Source organism: Triticum aestivum, chromosome 5A, assembly GCF_018294505.1.
Source record: "Triticum aestivum cultivar Chinese Spring chromosome 5A, IWGSC CS RefSeq v2.1, whole genome shotgun sequence".
Classification (NCBI taxonomy): Eukaryota; Viridiplantae; Streptophyta; class Magnoliopsida; order Poales; family Poaceae; genus Triticum; species Triticum aestivum.
The window spans coordinates 308,917,919-308,934,650 of record NC_057806.1 but is presented as its reverse complement, the minus strand read 5'-3'; the positions used below and the strand labels follow the sequence as shown (position 1 = coordinate 308,934,650).

At 49.3% G+C, this 16,732-nt stretch overlaps 1 protein-coding gene across 1 annotated transcript; it reads left to right on the top strand.

Annotated features, from left to right (window-relative positions):
* The first annotated feature begins 2,075 nt into the window (after nucleotides 1-2,075).
* LOC123106843 (probable sugar phosphate/phosphate translocator At4g32390) lies at nucleotides 2,076-3,480 on the top strand. The gene has a single exon (XM_044528883.1). The coding sequence runs from the start codon at nucleotides 2,169-2,171 to the stop codon at nucleotides 3,276-3,278; it is 1,110 nt and encodes a 369-aa protein (XP_044384818.1). The 5' UTR covers nucleotides 2,076-2,168; the 3' UTR covers nucleotides 3,279-3,480.
* Nucleotides 3,481-16,732: the final 13,252 nt, after the last annotated feature.

The following is a 16,732-nucleotide window of genomic DNA, read 5'->3' as shown; positions in this document are numbered from 1 at the left end:
TGGGCCATACATGGGCCGAAAGTGAAATGGGCTGGTGTTATATTCGACGGCCCACATGACGTTGTTGGGCCGATTTCCTTTAGGGCCTAACGGGCCGTAAAATGGGCTATTTGCGAAGAGACCGTTAACAGGCTTTTCATGGGCCAACCCGTTAACTTTTGACCAAGTCAAACGGGCCGGCTTTGTAAGCTAAATGGGCCAGTGATGGGCCGTGGCACGTGTCGACATATCATAGGCGCCTATCTGACCCACTGACGAGCTGACACGTGTTTCGTCCGGCCAATAAGAATTTTACACGTGGAAATTTCCCATTGGTCGGGGCTGTTAACGAGTTATCGGATCCAAAACCCAACCCGATAGCTTAATGGCGTTCCGTCACGATGGATGCCACGTGTCGGTCACCCTTAACGAAAGCACTTCTGTGACGCGCGATTTATTGTCATGGAAGTGGACACTTCCGTGATGATAATTTTGGTAATGTCATGGAACACTTCTACGACAGCACATGTATGACTATCTTGATTCTGTCATAAAATCATCATGGATGTACATGCATGACAAAAAACGCGACCTACTCTGACAAACACGTATCACCACGGAAGTGTATTTTTTGTAGTGCATAGCCCTTTCCCCCACTTCGGCTCGGCTCCGCACAAGAAGTTTGTGAAGCGTGGATCGAGAGACTTCAAAACAGGCCCGAAGTAAGCATGCTGGCGAGGTACTCTGCGAGGGAGGCATTGTTGTGCGACACATAGTTGGCCACAAGTGCGGCGTTTGTCGGTATGAAGCAAAAGTGCACGATATTTTGGCAGCATGTGCATTCTTGGTTTCATTACTACGAGCCCTCCAATTGGGATGTGATCCATAATCGCAATGGGAAGTCGCTACTCCATCGGTGTTACATCATTTTAATTATCGTCATGAAGTATTGCACTATGATTGCACAAGAGAAAGACTGATGCCAACGGATGCGCTAATCATGGAGATCATAAGTTTTGCTTCTTGTCGGTCAATTCATTGATTCACTCAATATTGCAACTTGATTGATCACATCATTCTATATCCCAGACCCGCTGCCACGATGTACTCCAGGATGGAGCGCAAGCCCTTCAAATTGATACATCGTTGGTTGAAACTCAAGGGGCATCCTACTTTGGAGAACATGGGGCGATGAAAAAGGTCAAGCTCGAGGAGAAATATTTTCAAATAAAGGCCACTTTTGAAGTTTCGAGAAGTATGGTTGAATTTGGGACCGACCAATTTTAAAAACTTGTTGAACATCCAACACTTTTATTTACATGTATGCTTGAATTGCTAACGAACAAATGACTCGAAGTGAGGCTGCATGGCGTATATTTGATGTTGTTTTATACTATTTCTAAAAAAACAGATATTTAATATATAGGCTTAGATGCTGGCACCGCATTCGGGTGTCCATTTTGATGGATGGTGTTGGGATGCGCTACCTCCCATTCCCAACGAAAGGAGGCGAAAGTTATCATGTATACAAAAACTTGTGCTTCTAAAAGGAAGCAAAATATAAAAAAAATTAAACACCTAAAGAAAAATAAGAAAATCATAAAAAGCGAAGAAAGGAAAAAGGCAAAGTCGGTGCAAATATGCCGGCGCAGCTCGCACGCACTGCTGCATGGTGAGGATGGAGCAACAAGAAGAAGCCGAAACTCGGCCAGGGAAAGAGGCCTACGCTCCAGTCCATCCAGCGAGCGTTGACTGAGAACGTTCTCATCGAATGGCTTTGATCGAGCCAACGCGATCGTCCGGGGCACCGGGCATCAAGCGTGTAAAGCGATTTTCTTATCGAGATCTGCGAGTGTATGCACACACTAGTAGTGCAAGTGTGCATTTGACTCCACATTTCTACTGTACTTCCTTGGATCCTAGTACGTTCAGAGAGCTGACCTTGGTATTTTCAATTGCAATTGCTACCACCACCCCTCCTTAACCTTCTACAGATTGATAATTCTACAAGTGAGACGCACCGCACGTAAAGGTTCCATGATTCGGCAAGCTACCGAAACCTGTGCCAATGTTGTTAAATAAACGTCGAACCGCGCGTCTCTAGTCAACACCATACCGAGGCTCACCGCGCGGCCGGGGAGATTCGCCACCACTAGCAACCACCGCGCGCTTCCACCCCCCTCGCCCCAATGGGCGTCGCCGGCGGCGATGGCAGCACCAAGCCCCCCGCGGCCGCCATGGACGTCGAGTCCTCGACGGCGGTCGTGGCGCAGCCGACCTCGGTGCTGAGGTCCGTGCTGCTGTCCTACGCGTACGTGGCCGTGTGGATCAGCCTCAGCTTCACGGTGATCGTGTACAACAAGTACATCCTCGACCCCAAGATGTACGACTGGCCCTTCCCCATCTCGCTCACCATGATCCACATGGCCTTCTGCGCCTCCCTCGCCGCCGCGCTCGTCCGCGTCTTCCGCCTCGTCGACCTCCCCGCCGACCCGCCCATGACGCCCTCGCTCTACGTCGCCACCGTCGTCCCCATCGGCGCGCTCTACGCGCTCTCCCTCTGGTTCTCCAACTCCGCCTACATCTACCTCTCCGTCTCCTTCATCCAGATGCTCAAGGCGCTCATGCCCGTCGCCGTCTACTCCCTCGCCATCGCCTTCCGAACCGAGACCTTCCGCAGGGCCTCCATGCTCAACATGCTCGGCATCTCCGCGGGGGTCGCCGTCGCGGCCTTCGGGGAGGCGCGCTTCGACGTCTTCGGCGTCACGCTCCAGCTCGCCGCCGTCGCCGCCGAGGCCACGCGCCTCGTGCTCATCCAGATACTGCTCACCTCCAGGGGCATCAAGCTCAACCCCATCACCTCGCTCTACTACATCGCCCCCTGCTGCCTGCTCTTCCTCACCGTGCCGTGGACGTTCGTCGAGCTGCCGAGGCTGCAGGCGGCGTCCGCGGCCGGGATCGTCCGGCCAGACGTGGTCGTTTTCGGGACCAATTCGCTGTGCGCCTTCGCGCTGAACCTGGCGGTGTTCCTGCTGGTGGGGAAGACGTCGGCGCTGACCATGAACGTGGCAGGGGTGGTCAAGGACTGGCTGCTCATCGCCTTCTCATGGTCGGTCATCCAGGACACCGTGACACCAGTGAACCTCGCCGGCTACGCCATTGCCTTCCTTGGCGTCGCCTACTACAACCACGCCAAGTTGCAGGCGCTCAAGGCAAAGGAGGCCGAGAGGAAGGGGAATGCCGAGGCCGGTGCGCGACTTCTGACGCCGGAGAAGGAGGCAAATGCGCGCAAGAACTGAAGCCTCCCCTCGCATGAGTATCACACATGGATTGGACCTTCCAAAAGCAAAGGCAACAAATTGATTGAAAGAGTTCATTATTTGTGCTAGTTTATACTATAACTTTTTCAGCCATAGGATGTCCGAACTACTCAGTTATTTCAAGTTCAATTGCATGCTTACAATTATACTTACAGGAAATGTAACTTAACTGATTGGGATTTGTTTTAAGCGTATAATTCTACCTTAGAGGCAGGCACTCATCAATTTTTTTCTCTCGAGAGTATGACTAGATGTAACATAACTAGAAATTTGATTATAAGAAAGCTATCACTCGATGCGAATAACAAGCGTAGCATGAACACCATACCAGCAAGACGGAAGACAAACACCACTGCAAAGCAAGCTACTTCCTCTGTTTCTAAATATAAGTCTCTCTAGAGATTTCAATAAGAACTATATACGGATGTATACAAATATATTTTAGAGCATAGATTCACTCATTTTTCTCGGTATATAGTCTATATTAAAATCTATAAAAGGCTTATATTTAGGAACGGAGGGACTACAACGCAAAAGAGCCTATCCTAAGCTAATACATAGCACCGCGTCACGGCCGATGTCGGGCACCTCTTAAGACCCCAACTTCCGCAGAACTTCGCTTGTTGACGCACCATTCATCATGAGCGTCTGAGAGAAAGTTGCAGTTGAATGGCAGGACTCAATTCAATCCGGAAGACACCATCTTGGAGACACCGACGAGGGGCGTACATAGCGCCGCGGAGGATAAAAAAGGACTCACGGAGGATAAAAGATGTCACGGCGACCACTGGAGGAGAGCAATGAGAAGTCAATCGTGTATCCAAACATAATGCTCCCAACAGAGGAGCGACGTTGAGAACGACACCATCGTGACGATCCAAACACCGAATCGAGGCTTGCGCCCGGTGATATCCACCAACTCCATGAGAGCGAGGGAGATGGCGAACACGCTCGGTGACGCCTCCAAGGAGGGGAATGGCATCCACGGGTGCCGTCACCATCATCCCCGCAGAAGCTGAGCGAGATTTTCATCCCCGCGTTGCCCATCTCCACCCCTCCATGGAATTGGTTGCACTGTCCAAGAAGCCTCACACCGCCGCCATCGCAACACTTGCCGACATAGCTCTAAAACCGAGGACCAATGACAGACCGCCCGGCAGGGAAACCGCGGCCACACCACCAACTCCTAGTTTGCACGAGGGGCCGCAGCAAACCAGCACCTTTGGCCAGCTCCAGGACCGCCTGCAACGGTCGTCACCCACTCCAAGGGATGGCCTTGCGACGATCAGAACTGCCTCCCCATGAAAAGACCCAGGCAGGGACCACCAGAAGAGCACCACCGCTCGCCACGCCGCACAGGGGTGACCAGCCGCTCAATGTTCACAAGACTCCATCTTGACCGAGCCAATGCAGTGCCGTCACCAACCTGCCCGTGGGAACGCGCCACCGCCTCCAGCAGGCGCCAGTGCCACTAGAGTGTGCCACAACTCCTCTGCTGGAACCTGCCAGGCCCGCCGTAGCACCAACACACCTACCATGCGTCAGCCACCAGCCCTCACCTTCGGCCAGCGCAGATCTGGCTAGTCAGGAACTCTGCCACGACGAGGATCACCAAGCCGCCATCGCCCTGCGCGTTCCACTGCGACGCGCCACCACCAGCTAGCTGTGTCGCCCGCTCCGCCTCCAGGCCACACGTGCCACCGTGCCTGACGCGCCGGCCACTGGGAAACAACACCAGCCGAGCAGAGAAGGACCACCGCAACATTCGCTCTGGGAGAAGGCAAAAGGGGGATCCCGTCGCCGCCAACACCACGCGGGCTTTACCCGGCGATGGCGGTGAGGGGGCTGGAAGAGGATCGGAGTCCGGTGGCTAGGGTTGGGGCTCTCGAGTCGTCCCCTGAGGAGTGGGGGGGAGTTGGGGGTGGGGGACACGAGGCCGAGCCTTTTTCAACAACTGAAATCAGGACTTACTTTTTTTCAAGTTTCTTTTGTATCCACTACTGAAATCAAGAAGTTTGCCTAATGCACAACAATCTGTCGAGTTTCTTTTATCAGGAACTCGGTAAACCAACGTAAAGCCAAGTGCAAGGTTAAAAAAATTCGGTAATGACGTGGAACCTGGAAAAGCGGTATCTTTCATGAGTGTGGGAAAAAAACTTGGCAAAGAGATATAACTTGGTAATGGTTGCTCTTTGCCGAGTGCAGGGCAATATTTGGCAAAGACATGAAAAACAGGACCCACCCAGCTTAGGGCTTCGTGACGGCATATATTGCCTTTGGCCCTGTTTGGATCCATAGGTTAAAGTTAGTTTGGGTTAGATTGGACTCAACTAACCCAAAAATATTCAAACAGGAGGGTTAGTTTGGGTTAGATGCATCTAACTCATTCAAAAAATCTAACCCCACCCAAGAGGTGCTTATTTGGGTTAGTTCTTCTTGGAACCACTAAAAAACATTTTTTTCTCTTGCTCTCGCCGCAACAGATCCCTCACCATTTCCTCGAATCTTCTCGTCCTCTCCCTCCCTCTCTCTCGCACCGTCCATGAAGGAGCCTCGCCGTATCCGCGCTCCATCTAAGTCTGTCATCCAAACACCTCTTTAAATAAAGTTAGTTCAGGGTTAGAATCTAACTCTAATCTCTAACAGAGTTATAGTATCCAAACAGGGCCTTTGTCGAGTGCACTCAGCAAAGCTTCTCAGTTGTACTTTTTTTACACTTTGTTCCCCAAAAGCCTTACAATTCAAAGATGTAGCAATTCATATATACTCCCTCCACTCCATAATAGTAATGGTTTTAGTTTGAACTAAAATCATGATAATTATTATGGAACAGAGGGAGTACATATCAGGACATCACAAGTTTATTGTCTCACATATCATCATCATTCACATCACATACCATAACATCATCAATTCACACACATACACTGCACGTTCATTGTCATAAAAATAAACAAGTTCACCATCTGTCACACAACCATATGACACAAACATATTTGCCGACACGACCTCAGGGTTATGGTGGTGCCAGAGGAGGAGGAGGAGGAGGAGGGGGGGGGAGGTGACGTCGACGAAGCCTCGAGATGGTCAAAAAAATTCTACAGTTATTTTTGGTTGCATTGTCGGCAAAGAATTTTATCGGATAATACTGTAGGCAATGTATGGAAAAGAACTAACCTTTACTTGGTCTTGAAGGTTCTTTTTTCCTGCCTCATTCCTTCTCTTGGATTCCTCACTTTGTCTCATTTCTTTCGCCAACTCTATCTAGTGCAGCTCTTTCTGCCTCCAACTTTTTTGAAAAGGGGCGCTTTATTACTTAAAAGGTTTAAGCATTACACCCGGTCTCTGCACAACTAAGATGCACACAACCAAATAAAGTCCTCTCGCATAAAAGAAAAATAAAAAGATGAAATACTAAGAAATATGTAGGGTCCGTATAACGCCTAAAGCGGAGGTGGGACAATCCTAAGATCATGCTGCCACGCATGTTGGGGTAAAAGTATCCCTCGCCGTATCCTCCAATCGTGTACACACCTCCGTAAATAGGTCTCGATTCTCCACGCGTTGCAGAGATGACCATAGACGAAGAGTCCCGATACATCTGTAGATAACCTGCAGCTGAGAAGTACTTTTATCAATAAAAAACTTATCATTTCTATATAGCCAAAACGACCAAATAACGGCAAGCGCTCCCAACCTAAGAAGTGTTCTAAACGTGTGATCAATCCCATGTAACCAGTTGCCAAATACATTAGCAACAATACAAGGAGGATACAAGCCAGAAGCTATCTGGATGACTGACCATATAGAACGAGCTAATTTGCATTGGAAGAACAAATGTTTTATTGTCTCATCATGATGACAAAAGACACATTGCGGACTTCCATGTCAATTTCTCTTAATAAGGTTATCTTTAGTAAGAATGACTCCGCGACAAAGATACCATGCAAAAATTTTATTCTTCAGAGGTATCTTTATCTTCAAGATCTTCTTATTATTATCAACTGAAACATCAGAATGGATTAACGCTTTATACATAGACTCCACTGAGAATTGACCATTTCCATATAGGTTCCATCGAAATATATCAGACCCATGTGACAATTGCACCGTGGACAACCGCTATAGTAGGATGTGTCATCAAGCACATGTCAAGAATATGTTGTAGTGCAAGAATGTAAAGATATGGGTATGAAAGGTACACACCTGGAGCATGACAATCACAGCCGCACTAGACATCAGGCGACTCCATACGAAAACACTTGAGCTTGTGCTTTGTACGTGGAGCTGAGAATACTCGGGATTTGAGGAGTGAAGATTGAGCCATCGACAAGGTAGTGGTGGCCATCCTTGTTCCCGCCTCCTGTCAGGTTGTGGCTATCCTGAACGTGTGTCAGCCCTGCATCAGTATCTGTTTCCTTCATTTGTTGCTCCTGCCACATTGGGGTGCATCACATATCCGCCAACCTCTCCCAACAATATGCTGGTATCCATTTCTCTCTCACCTACATAGAAAAATACATCATATGTGTATATGACAAAGAAAAGAAACAAGCAATGGTAATCTTAGTAGTAGCAAGCAGTGATGTTACTTACTGACAAGTACTGGTTCCGCTCCAGATTTGTGTCGCCGCTTCCTTCCGCTTCATTATCGGCTTCCCATTTTCACCCCTACCATAAAATCTAGTCACGGACTTGTAGTGCACATCATGCAACATGCATGCCCGGGAGATTTTTCTTCGCAACTCTCTCCATGTGTAGGCATGTGTCAGCCTGGAACCCATCCTCACAGATAAAGTGATCCTAGAATAATGCATATATTAGTTAAATAATTATCTGGCTTCTAATATGGACCAACGTAGTGTGAAAAGTATTAACCCACATATCTTGATGTATCCACTTGGCTTTGTTGCCACACACGGGATCCATGGAAGCTTGATAGTGCATGCATGAGAATCCTGGTGACTGCTTACTGATAAGTCTCCGTCGTATCTATAATTTTTTATTGTTTTATGCTAATGATACATCTCCAACGTATCTATAATTTTTGATTGTCCTATGCTATTATATTATCAATCTTGAATGTTTTATATACACTTTCAAGCAAGAATATATCATTTTTTGGGACTAACCTATTAACTTAGCGCCTAGTGCTAGTTACTGTTTTTTGCTTGTTTTTGACTTTGCAGAATATTAGTACCTCCTACCTCTTGAGCACTGCGTTGGTTTTCCCTTGAAGAGGAAAGGATGATGCAGCAAAGTAGCGTAAGTATTTCTATCAGTTTTTGAGAACCAAGGTATCAATCCAATAGGAGGCTACACGCGAGTCCCTCACACCTGCACAAAACAAATAAATCCTCGCAACCAACGCGATAAGGGGTTGTCAATCCCTACACGGTCATTTACGAGAGTGAGATCTGATAGATATGATAAGATAATATTTTTGGTATTTTTATGATAAAGATGCAAAGTAAAATAAAAGGCAATGAAAATAACTAAGTATTGGAAGATTTAATATGATGAAGATAGACCCGGGGGCCATAGGTTTCACTAGTGGCTTCTCTCAAGAGTATATGTATTTTACGGTGGGTGAATAAATTACTGTTGAGCAATTAACAGAATTGAGCATAGTTATGAGAATATCTAGGTATGATCATGTATATAGGCATCACGTCCGAGACAAGTAGACCGATTCCTGCCTGCATCTATTACTATTACTCCACACATCGACCGCTATCCAACATGCATCTAGAGTATTAAGTTCATAAGAACAGAGCAACGCCTTAAGCAAGATGACATGATGTAGCGGGATAAATTCATGCAATATGATAAAAACCCCATCTTGTTATCCTCGATGGTAACAATACAATGCATGCCTTCACTACAAAAAAAAGACACATCCGTGACATTTTGGGCCGAACGAATTTTTTTTGTCATACATATGACACTTCTATGACGATAATTGTGACAAAACCCGGTATCATCATAGATGTGGTGGGCTCTTACTTCTATGACAAAAAATCATGACAGAAAATGGGCTTTTCGTCCTGGGCGGACCGGAGACGCAGCTGCATGACATTATTTGGGCCGTCCATGATGGAAAAAACCGTGGTAGAAGCGAGGGGGAGGAAAATTTCGGGGAGTTCCCGGTTACGGTGGGAGGTCGGGGGCCGAGCGATGCGCGTTTCTCTCGTACACGTACGCGCGTGTGTGCGAGGCGTTGGCTCTAACTGAACCCGAGCGAGGCGTTGGGCTCTAACTGAACCCGAGCGATTGCACTGCAGGCTACACGTTACTGAACCCGAGCGATCAATCGATGGCTGTTAACTGAACCCGATCGAGCGATTCCTTCGCTACTGCTGCTAACTGAAGCCGATCGATGCTGCCTCTGGATGAACAGTGAGCGTTGTGTGTGTGTGGGGGGGTGGATGAATAGTTCCCGGTGGGGGTGGATGAACAGGACCCCGTGGTGTTGTCTCTGGATGAACAGGACCCCGATCGATCGAGCCGGTTGGGGCTGGATGACCAGGACCCCGTGGAGGGCCGGATGAATAGGACCACCCCGTGGAGGGCAGGATGAACAGTAGACGATGGAGGGCAGGATGAACAGTAGCCCGTGGAGGGGTGGTTGAACAGGAGCCCGTGGAGAGGGCTGGTTGAACAGTAGCCGGTGGAGTAGCGTGCGGTGGAGGCTGGATGAACAGGAGCCCGTGGATGAACAGTCACAGGTGGAGGCTGGAGGAGGTCGACGGTGGATGAACAGTAGCTCGTGGAGGCTGGAGGGGGTCGACGGTGGAGATGAACAGTATCCCGTGGAGTCCTGTTTTGCGGTACGCCACACCCCTCCCGATGAACAGGACCCCCGTTTCGACCGTAGCACTCCAACACTAGTCCGTTTCGTCCGTTTTGCGGTACGCCACACCCCTCCCGATCAACAGGACCCCCGTTTCGACCGTAGGAGGTCCGTTTTCTCCGTTTTGCGGTACGCCAGACCCCTCCCGATGAACAGGATCCCGTTTCGAACGTGGCCGGTCGAACACAAGGACGTTTCCTCCATTCTACGGCACGCCAGGCCTCATTTCCATTGCCTGTTCCGTCCAAGCCCTCCCGATGAACACGGCGCATTCCGTTGCCTCCCCATGAACACGACGCATTCCGTTGCCTCCCCATGAACACGAAGACGACGCTATTTTTCCGTTCCGACCCAGCCATGTACACGAGCCATGGCCGTACGTATGTGCGAATAGGCGTTCGAGACCCCGCCCGTATGTACACATATGTGGCCGTATTTTCTTTCTTGCACCCTGGCCGCTGTATGTACGTGTACATGCTATGTGCACGCCTCTACTACGACACGTGCGTGTCTCTACATCGACCAGTATGTACGTACACGTTCGCGAGCAGAATGACAATGCTACGTACGCTTCGACCAGGTGGGTCCCGACTGTCAGGCACTTCCTTGCCTGCGAAGATGTAGCTGGTGGGTCCCAACAGTCAGGGGGCGAATCATTTTTTTTGCCCGGACGCACTTCCTTGCGTGCGAAGATGTAGTTGGTGGGTCCCAGCAGTCAGGGGGAAACATTTTTTTCGAAATACAGTGGCCCGTCCGGTGGGTCCCAACTGTCAGGTGGAGGAATCATTATTTTTCGTGTAATAAGGAGGCACTTCCTTGTTGCGGCCGTGGACCCAGCTGTCAGCCTCTCCACGTACAGTCCACGTCCGATCGAAGTCGTTCCTTAACCATGTTGACCACGCCGTGCCGAGAGCACCAGGGCGATGGACGACAGTGAGGCCTAGGAAGGGGACAACACGGAGGCAGGGAAGACTCGGCAGTTGTTTCCCACGCGGAGGGGAGTACGACTATACGAGGGTTTACTGGTTCGTTTGCCGTCTCCGGAGAATAACAGCAGGTGTGGGTGAGTAGAGGGATGGCTAGGCCAGCGATGGGAGTACGGTCGGGCGGTGAGGCCTGCGCGGCAGCACAGCCGGCCGCGAGGAGGAGGGAGCAGGCAGTCTCGCCGGCGCTTGTTTGAGCGGCTGGAGCAGGAAGAGCAGAGATTGCAGAAGCACGACGGCCGCTGGATGGACATCCAACAGTCAGTGCTTGTGCGTCAACCTTTTTTTAGAAAAGCCTCAAAACTGTGGAAAACATCATACAGCCCATCTGCCATTATTTCTAATAATTTACAGCCCATTTGCTAATTCTTAAGGTTTTTTTGAGCCCATATTCTTTTTGTTAGCATTACAACCCATATTGTGGCAACGGTTAAAAAATTATACAAAATTTTGCATATTTCGGTGCGGTCCGAACTGTTTTTAATCCCGAAATTTCAACTCACATTCAAACTGATTTTAAAAATAAATGTATATCAATATAAAATCCAACAAATTCTCCACGCATAAAAATTAATGTAATTTAAAATCTTGAAATGAAAAAAAAGATATTTGAAACTAATTGCCAGTTTGATGTGTTTTAAAATGTACATCCCATTTTTCATTACTAATGGGTCATTTTCTCGGCCAGCCGAATGAAAGCTCTCCTCGTCTTGAAAGATTTGCAGCCCAACAGGCCAGACAAAGCGACTTACTTGGCAAATCACAAAAAAACGATGCTGTGGCCGTGGACCCAGCTGTCAGCCTCTCCACGTACAGTACTCTTCCGATGGAAGTCATTCCTTGACCACGTTGACCACGCAGTGCGGAGAGCACCACGGCGGTGGACGACGGCGAGGCCTAGGAAGGGGATGACGCGGCAGTGGAAGCCCGCGCGGAGAGGACTACGAGGGTTCACTGGTTCAGCTGCGGTGTGAGGCTGCCGTCGCCGCAGGGCCTGACCAGCGGTGGGAATAGTATGGGGCGGTGAGGCCTCTGCGGCAGCACAGCCGGCCACAGGAGGCAGGAGAATGCTTCATGACCGGCGCTGCTTTGGGCGGCTGGAGCAAGAAGACCAGAGGTTGAAGAAGCACTACGGCCGTTGGATGGACATCGTACGGTCACTGGAGCTAGAATCGTTCATATTGACTAAGTAGATAAAGCCCTTCGTCCCCGTCAACTTAGTAGGCCCACAAGTCAACCTCCCAGCCAGGTGGGTCCTAGCTAGCCGGGGGAGTATTCATTTTTTTTGTGCGTAATAAGGAGGTACTTCCAGTGGGTCCAAGCTGACAGCGGGGGGAACGTTTTTTTTCGCGAAATAGGGTGGCCCGTCCGGTGGGTCCCAACAGTCAGGGGGAAACGATTTTTTTGAAAAATACTGGTGGCCCGTCCGGTGGGTCCCTGCTGTCAGGTGGAGGAATCATTATTTTCCGCATAATAAGGAGGCACTTCCTTGCTGCCGCCGTGGACCCAGCTGTCAGCCTCTCCACGTACAGTCCACGTCCGATGGAAGTCGTTCCTTCCATGTTGACCACGTCGCGCCGAGAGCACCAGGGAGGTAGACGACGGCGAGGCCTAGGAAGGGGACGACACGGAGCTGATGAAGACGCGGCAGTGGATGCCCACGCGGAGAGGAGTATGAGGGTTCACTCATTCGGCTCCGATGTGAGGCTGCCATCGCCGCAGGGCCTGGCCAGTGATGGGAATAGTAGGGGCGGTGAGGCCTCCACGACAGCACAGCCGACCACGGGAGACGGGAGCAGGCGGCACGACCGGCACTGCTTTGGGCGGCTGGAGCAAGAAAACCAGAGGTTGAAGAAGCACTATGGCCGTTGGATGGACATCGTACGGTCACTTCAGCTACAATCGTTTATATTGACTAAGTTGACAAGGCCCTTGGTACGTCAACTTAGTAGGCCCACAGGTCAGCTTCCGAAATGGTGCGCCCCAGATGTCAGGGGAAAGAATCATTTTTTGGGCGGGTGAAGCTAGAATATCCGGATTGAAGAAGAAGCACGGCATCCGTTGGATGGACATCCAACGGCCACTGCTACTAGAACCGTGTGTTGACTATAAGTTGACAAAGCCTTGTATACGCATCAACTCTATTTTTTTAGGGAACGCGTCAACTTAGTAAGGCCAGAAGTGTGTGGCAGAGAACTTATAGCCCATTTGAGATTTGTAAGAATGTGTAGCCCATTTTTGAATTCTAATGGAATTTACTATAACCCATTTACAGTTTGTTAAAAGTACAACCCATTTCAACCAATCGTTCAAAACAAAATTCAATAAAATTTCTCACATTTTGATGGGATCCGAAATATTTGTATCCTGAAATTTCTAGTCAGATTAAATACAATTTCAATATAAATTTATATTACGTAAAAATCCAACGAAACATTGCACTCACAACAATTAATGAAATTAAAATATTCAATATCCAAAAATAATATTTTATAAAGTAATCACGTGTTTGGTGCATTTTTTATAGTTAGTGCCTAGTTTTTATAATTACATCCCATTTATTATTTCTTAAAGCCCATTTTCTTGTTAAGCCTAATGCATCCCTCCTAAGAAAGATTTGCAGCCCAGCGGGGCGGAGAATAACAACTTGACCTTGCCTGGGTATTCCTAAAAAAAAGTATAGCTGGGCTAGCCATTTTCAGCTTGAAAAAAATTAATATCTGGGCTGGATATCTGGCCTGGGCTAGACGGGCCATAGCCCGCCCAGTTAATACCTGCAGCGATGTTTTCGTTGTTGTTCAGAGGAGAAAAAATAATATCTAGGCTAAACATCGAAAAACTCTGTAGTGCTCATACCTCAAAAACACAAATACTGCTCGAGATGCTTGGTCCCAGCTGTCGGCCGCTTCTTGTGCAATTCTCTCGTTTATTGACTAGTACTACATAGGTTGACAATGGTGTGGGACCGTGATGTCAGGAAACCAGGGGGAAGCAAAATAAATAAATCCAGCGAGCGCTTCCACCTCTGCCTCGTTGTCTCCCGTGGAAACCCCTTTACTCCTTTTTTTGCTCGGGCAAGGACCAATGCATGCAACACGTCCATGCGGTTATTAGGCAAGAAATAAAAGCACTTTGCATGCTATGAATTACGATGGCCTGCATGGGTAGCTAATAAGGCATCCTCTTAACTGCTGTGATTAAATGTTGTGTTTAGAAGAGAGAAATATTCTTCTTTTCCACCAATCTGCTTGCATCTAGGTCGTGATGCACCTTCTAATACGACTTATTCACCTAGACGGAGGGAGTATAGTTTTATACATACATACATATACATACATACATACATATATATATAATAAGGAGGCACTTGTGTACGTAAGGCTATGGACCTGGTGGGTCCCCATTGTCATCCTCTCCAAGTAAAGTCATCTCCTCGCCCGCGCGCGCTTTCCGCCCGAAACAGTCAGCGCTGCCCGCCCCGCTTCCCGGTGTATGCGATTGCTCCGCCTTCAAACGACACAAGTGCCGTCTGTCCGTCCATCTGCCACCCACATTAATGATACGCGGTTGCTGAGGCGGCTACTCTGGCGCTACATGTCCGTCCCTCCGCCTGCCCACCATTGCTATATAAACTGCTGCACCGGCCATAGCCGCAGTCATCCGCATCCGTTCCCTTTCTCCTGTCCACACCACTACTGCCCACCATGGCTTCCTCGCGCTCCAGCGCTCTTCGGGACGGGCGGACAACGGACCACAAGGAGTTGGCAGCCATTGCTGCCGACCGGCTGGCCGGCAGGCAGCCGGAGGACGATGACGTCCCAATGGAGAACATGGTAGTCGACGATCCGGCGCCAACCCCCTCCTCCGCGCCATCCTCGCCGGTGCATTGCACCATGACCATCGGCGAGGCCCGTGCCTAATATATGGACAGTGTGAGGCTGATGCGTCAGGAGCAGTTCCAGGAGGCGCATGCCGATGCCACCTACAACCACCATCTCCTCTAGGAGCATCTGCAGGCGGAGGAGCAGATGCGTCAGGAGCAGTTCCAGGAGGCGCTGCTCGACTCGTACCGCTCCGCCCGCAAGGGCCGCCTCGAGCGCTGGCGGGAGCGCATGCGGGTGGCGGAGGCTGCAACCACCTACAAAGAGGCTAGCAAAGAGGGCGATGAAGCGGGCGAGGCGCTGTTTGGCAAGACCATGGACGAGGCAGAGGACAATGCCGGCTCCGACGAGTCCCCGCTTCGCTGGCGTCAACGAGGCCCTGCTGGACACCGCTGGCTCTGCCGAGGCCCCGCCCCGCCAACAACGAGGCAGAGGACATCGCCGGCTCAGCCGAGGCCCCACCCTGCCGGCAACGCGGGGGAGGATTTCCACCGCTCCGCTGAGGCGCCGCCCGCCGGCAACGAGACAGAGGACATCGCCGGCTCCGCCAAGGCCCCACCCCGCTGCCAATAAGGCCGCGCCACACAGAAAACAAGGAAGAGTAGAACACGGTAGGTCGCCGCCGCTCGGGTCCAAGTAAGGCCACCGCTGCTACCCTCCTGTTGAAGCCAAGCTAGGCGGGTTGACCATTGACGGCCGGTTAGCTTCTTGGCGGCGACGTGGAGTCGGGGAGTTCTGCTGGAGAGTAACGCTGCTTCTACTTAACTGCTGGTGCAGTTGGCTGATTGACACGTGGGCCCAACAGGCCACATGTCAGTTACGCAACTGCACGTGCAGTTAAGTCACTAAAACTTCTGTTCGGCTCAGCGGGACACAGGTGGGTAGCTTCGGTTAATTAATTATACCTCCAGTGCACCCCTTTTTAGTTGAAAATGTATGAAATGTAATGAAATCTGGCATGTTTATATGAAATCCAACCGTGTATGAATGAATTTATTTCGATTAGTTTGAATTCCTGTATCACTGGCATTGGATGAACATGCAAAACAATATGTACTAGCATTATTCCCAGGGTGATCACCTCGTTTGCAGCAGTTTCACATGTACTCCCTCCGGTCCTTTCTAGTCTGCATACAAGTTTTGTCTGCAGTCAAAGTATCTCTACTTTGACCAATCTTATACAAAAAGTATGCACTTTCACAATGTGCGAAGTAAAAAGGAACAGAAGGAGTACAAAGAGTTTGAGCAGGTTTTTAGCGTTTCTGTACATTGCAATAAAACATACAGGCCTAGCAATTCATAGAGAACATTCAAAATAATCGATGATTATGCATCTCAGCGACTCACATGTCAGAGGCAATATTTACTTCACAACTAAAGAATAAAGAAAAAAATGATCGACGCTGCTGACAGCAAGGGTGTACCATTTGAAAATATTAAACGCATGTCTTGCTAAAATCAATGAGCAAAATTTGACAAGGTTGTCCCATTCCAAAATATCAAATGCCTACGATTGTGGAATGGGCAGGGTTTGCCATCAATTCGGACATTGACATGGCACCTCGTGCTAAATAAACCAGCTGTTCATTTTGTGCAGTTCCACCAAAATCAACCAAATTTGCGTGTAGCTTGTTTGATTTCACCCTTATATGTTGCAACGCCTTGAACTTATCGGCACCTCCTTTCTTGTGGTGGAAATGAATGATTCGATGTATT

What these genes read in the sequence shown, in the direction of transcription:
- LOC123106843 (XM_044528883.1), top strand. Translation starts at nt 2,169, where the DNA reads ATGGGCGTCGCCGGCGGCGATGGCAGCACCAAGCCCCCCGCGGCCGCC.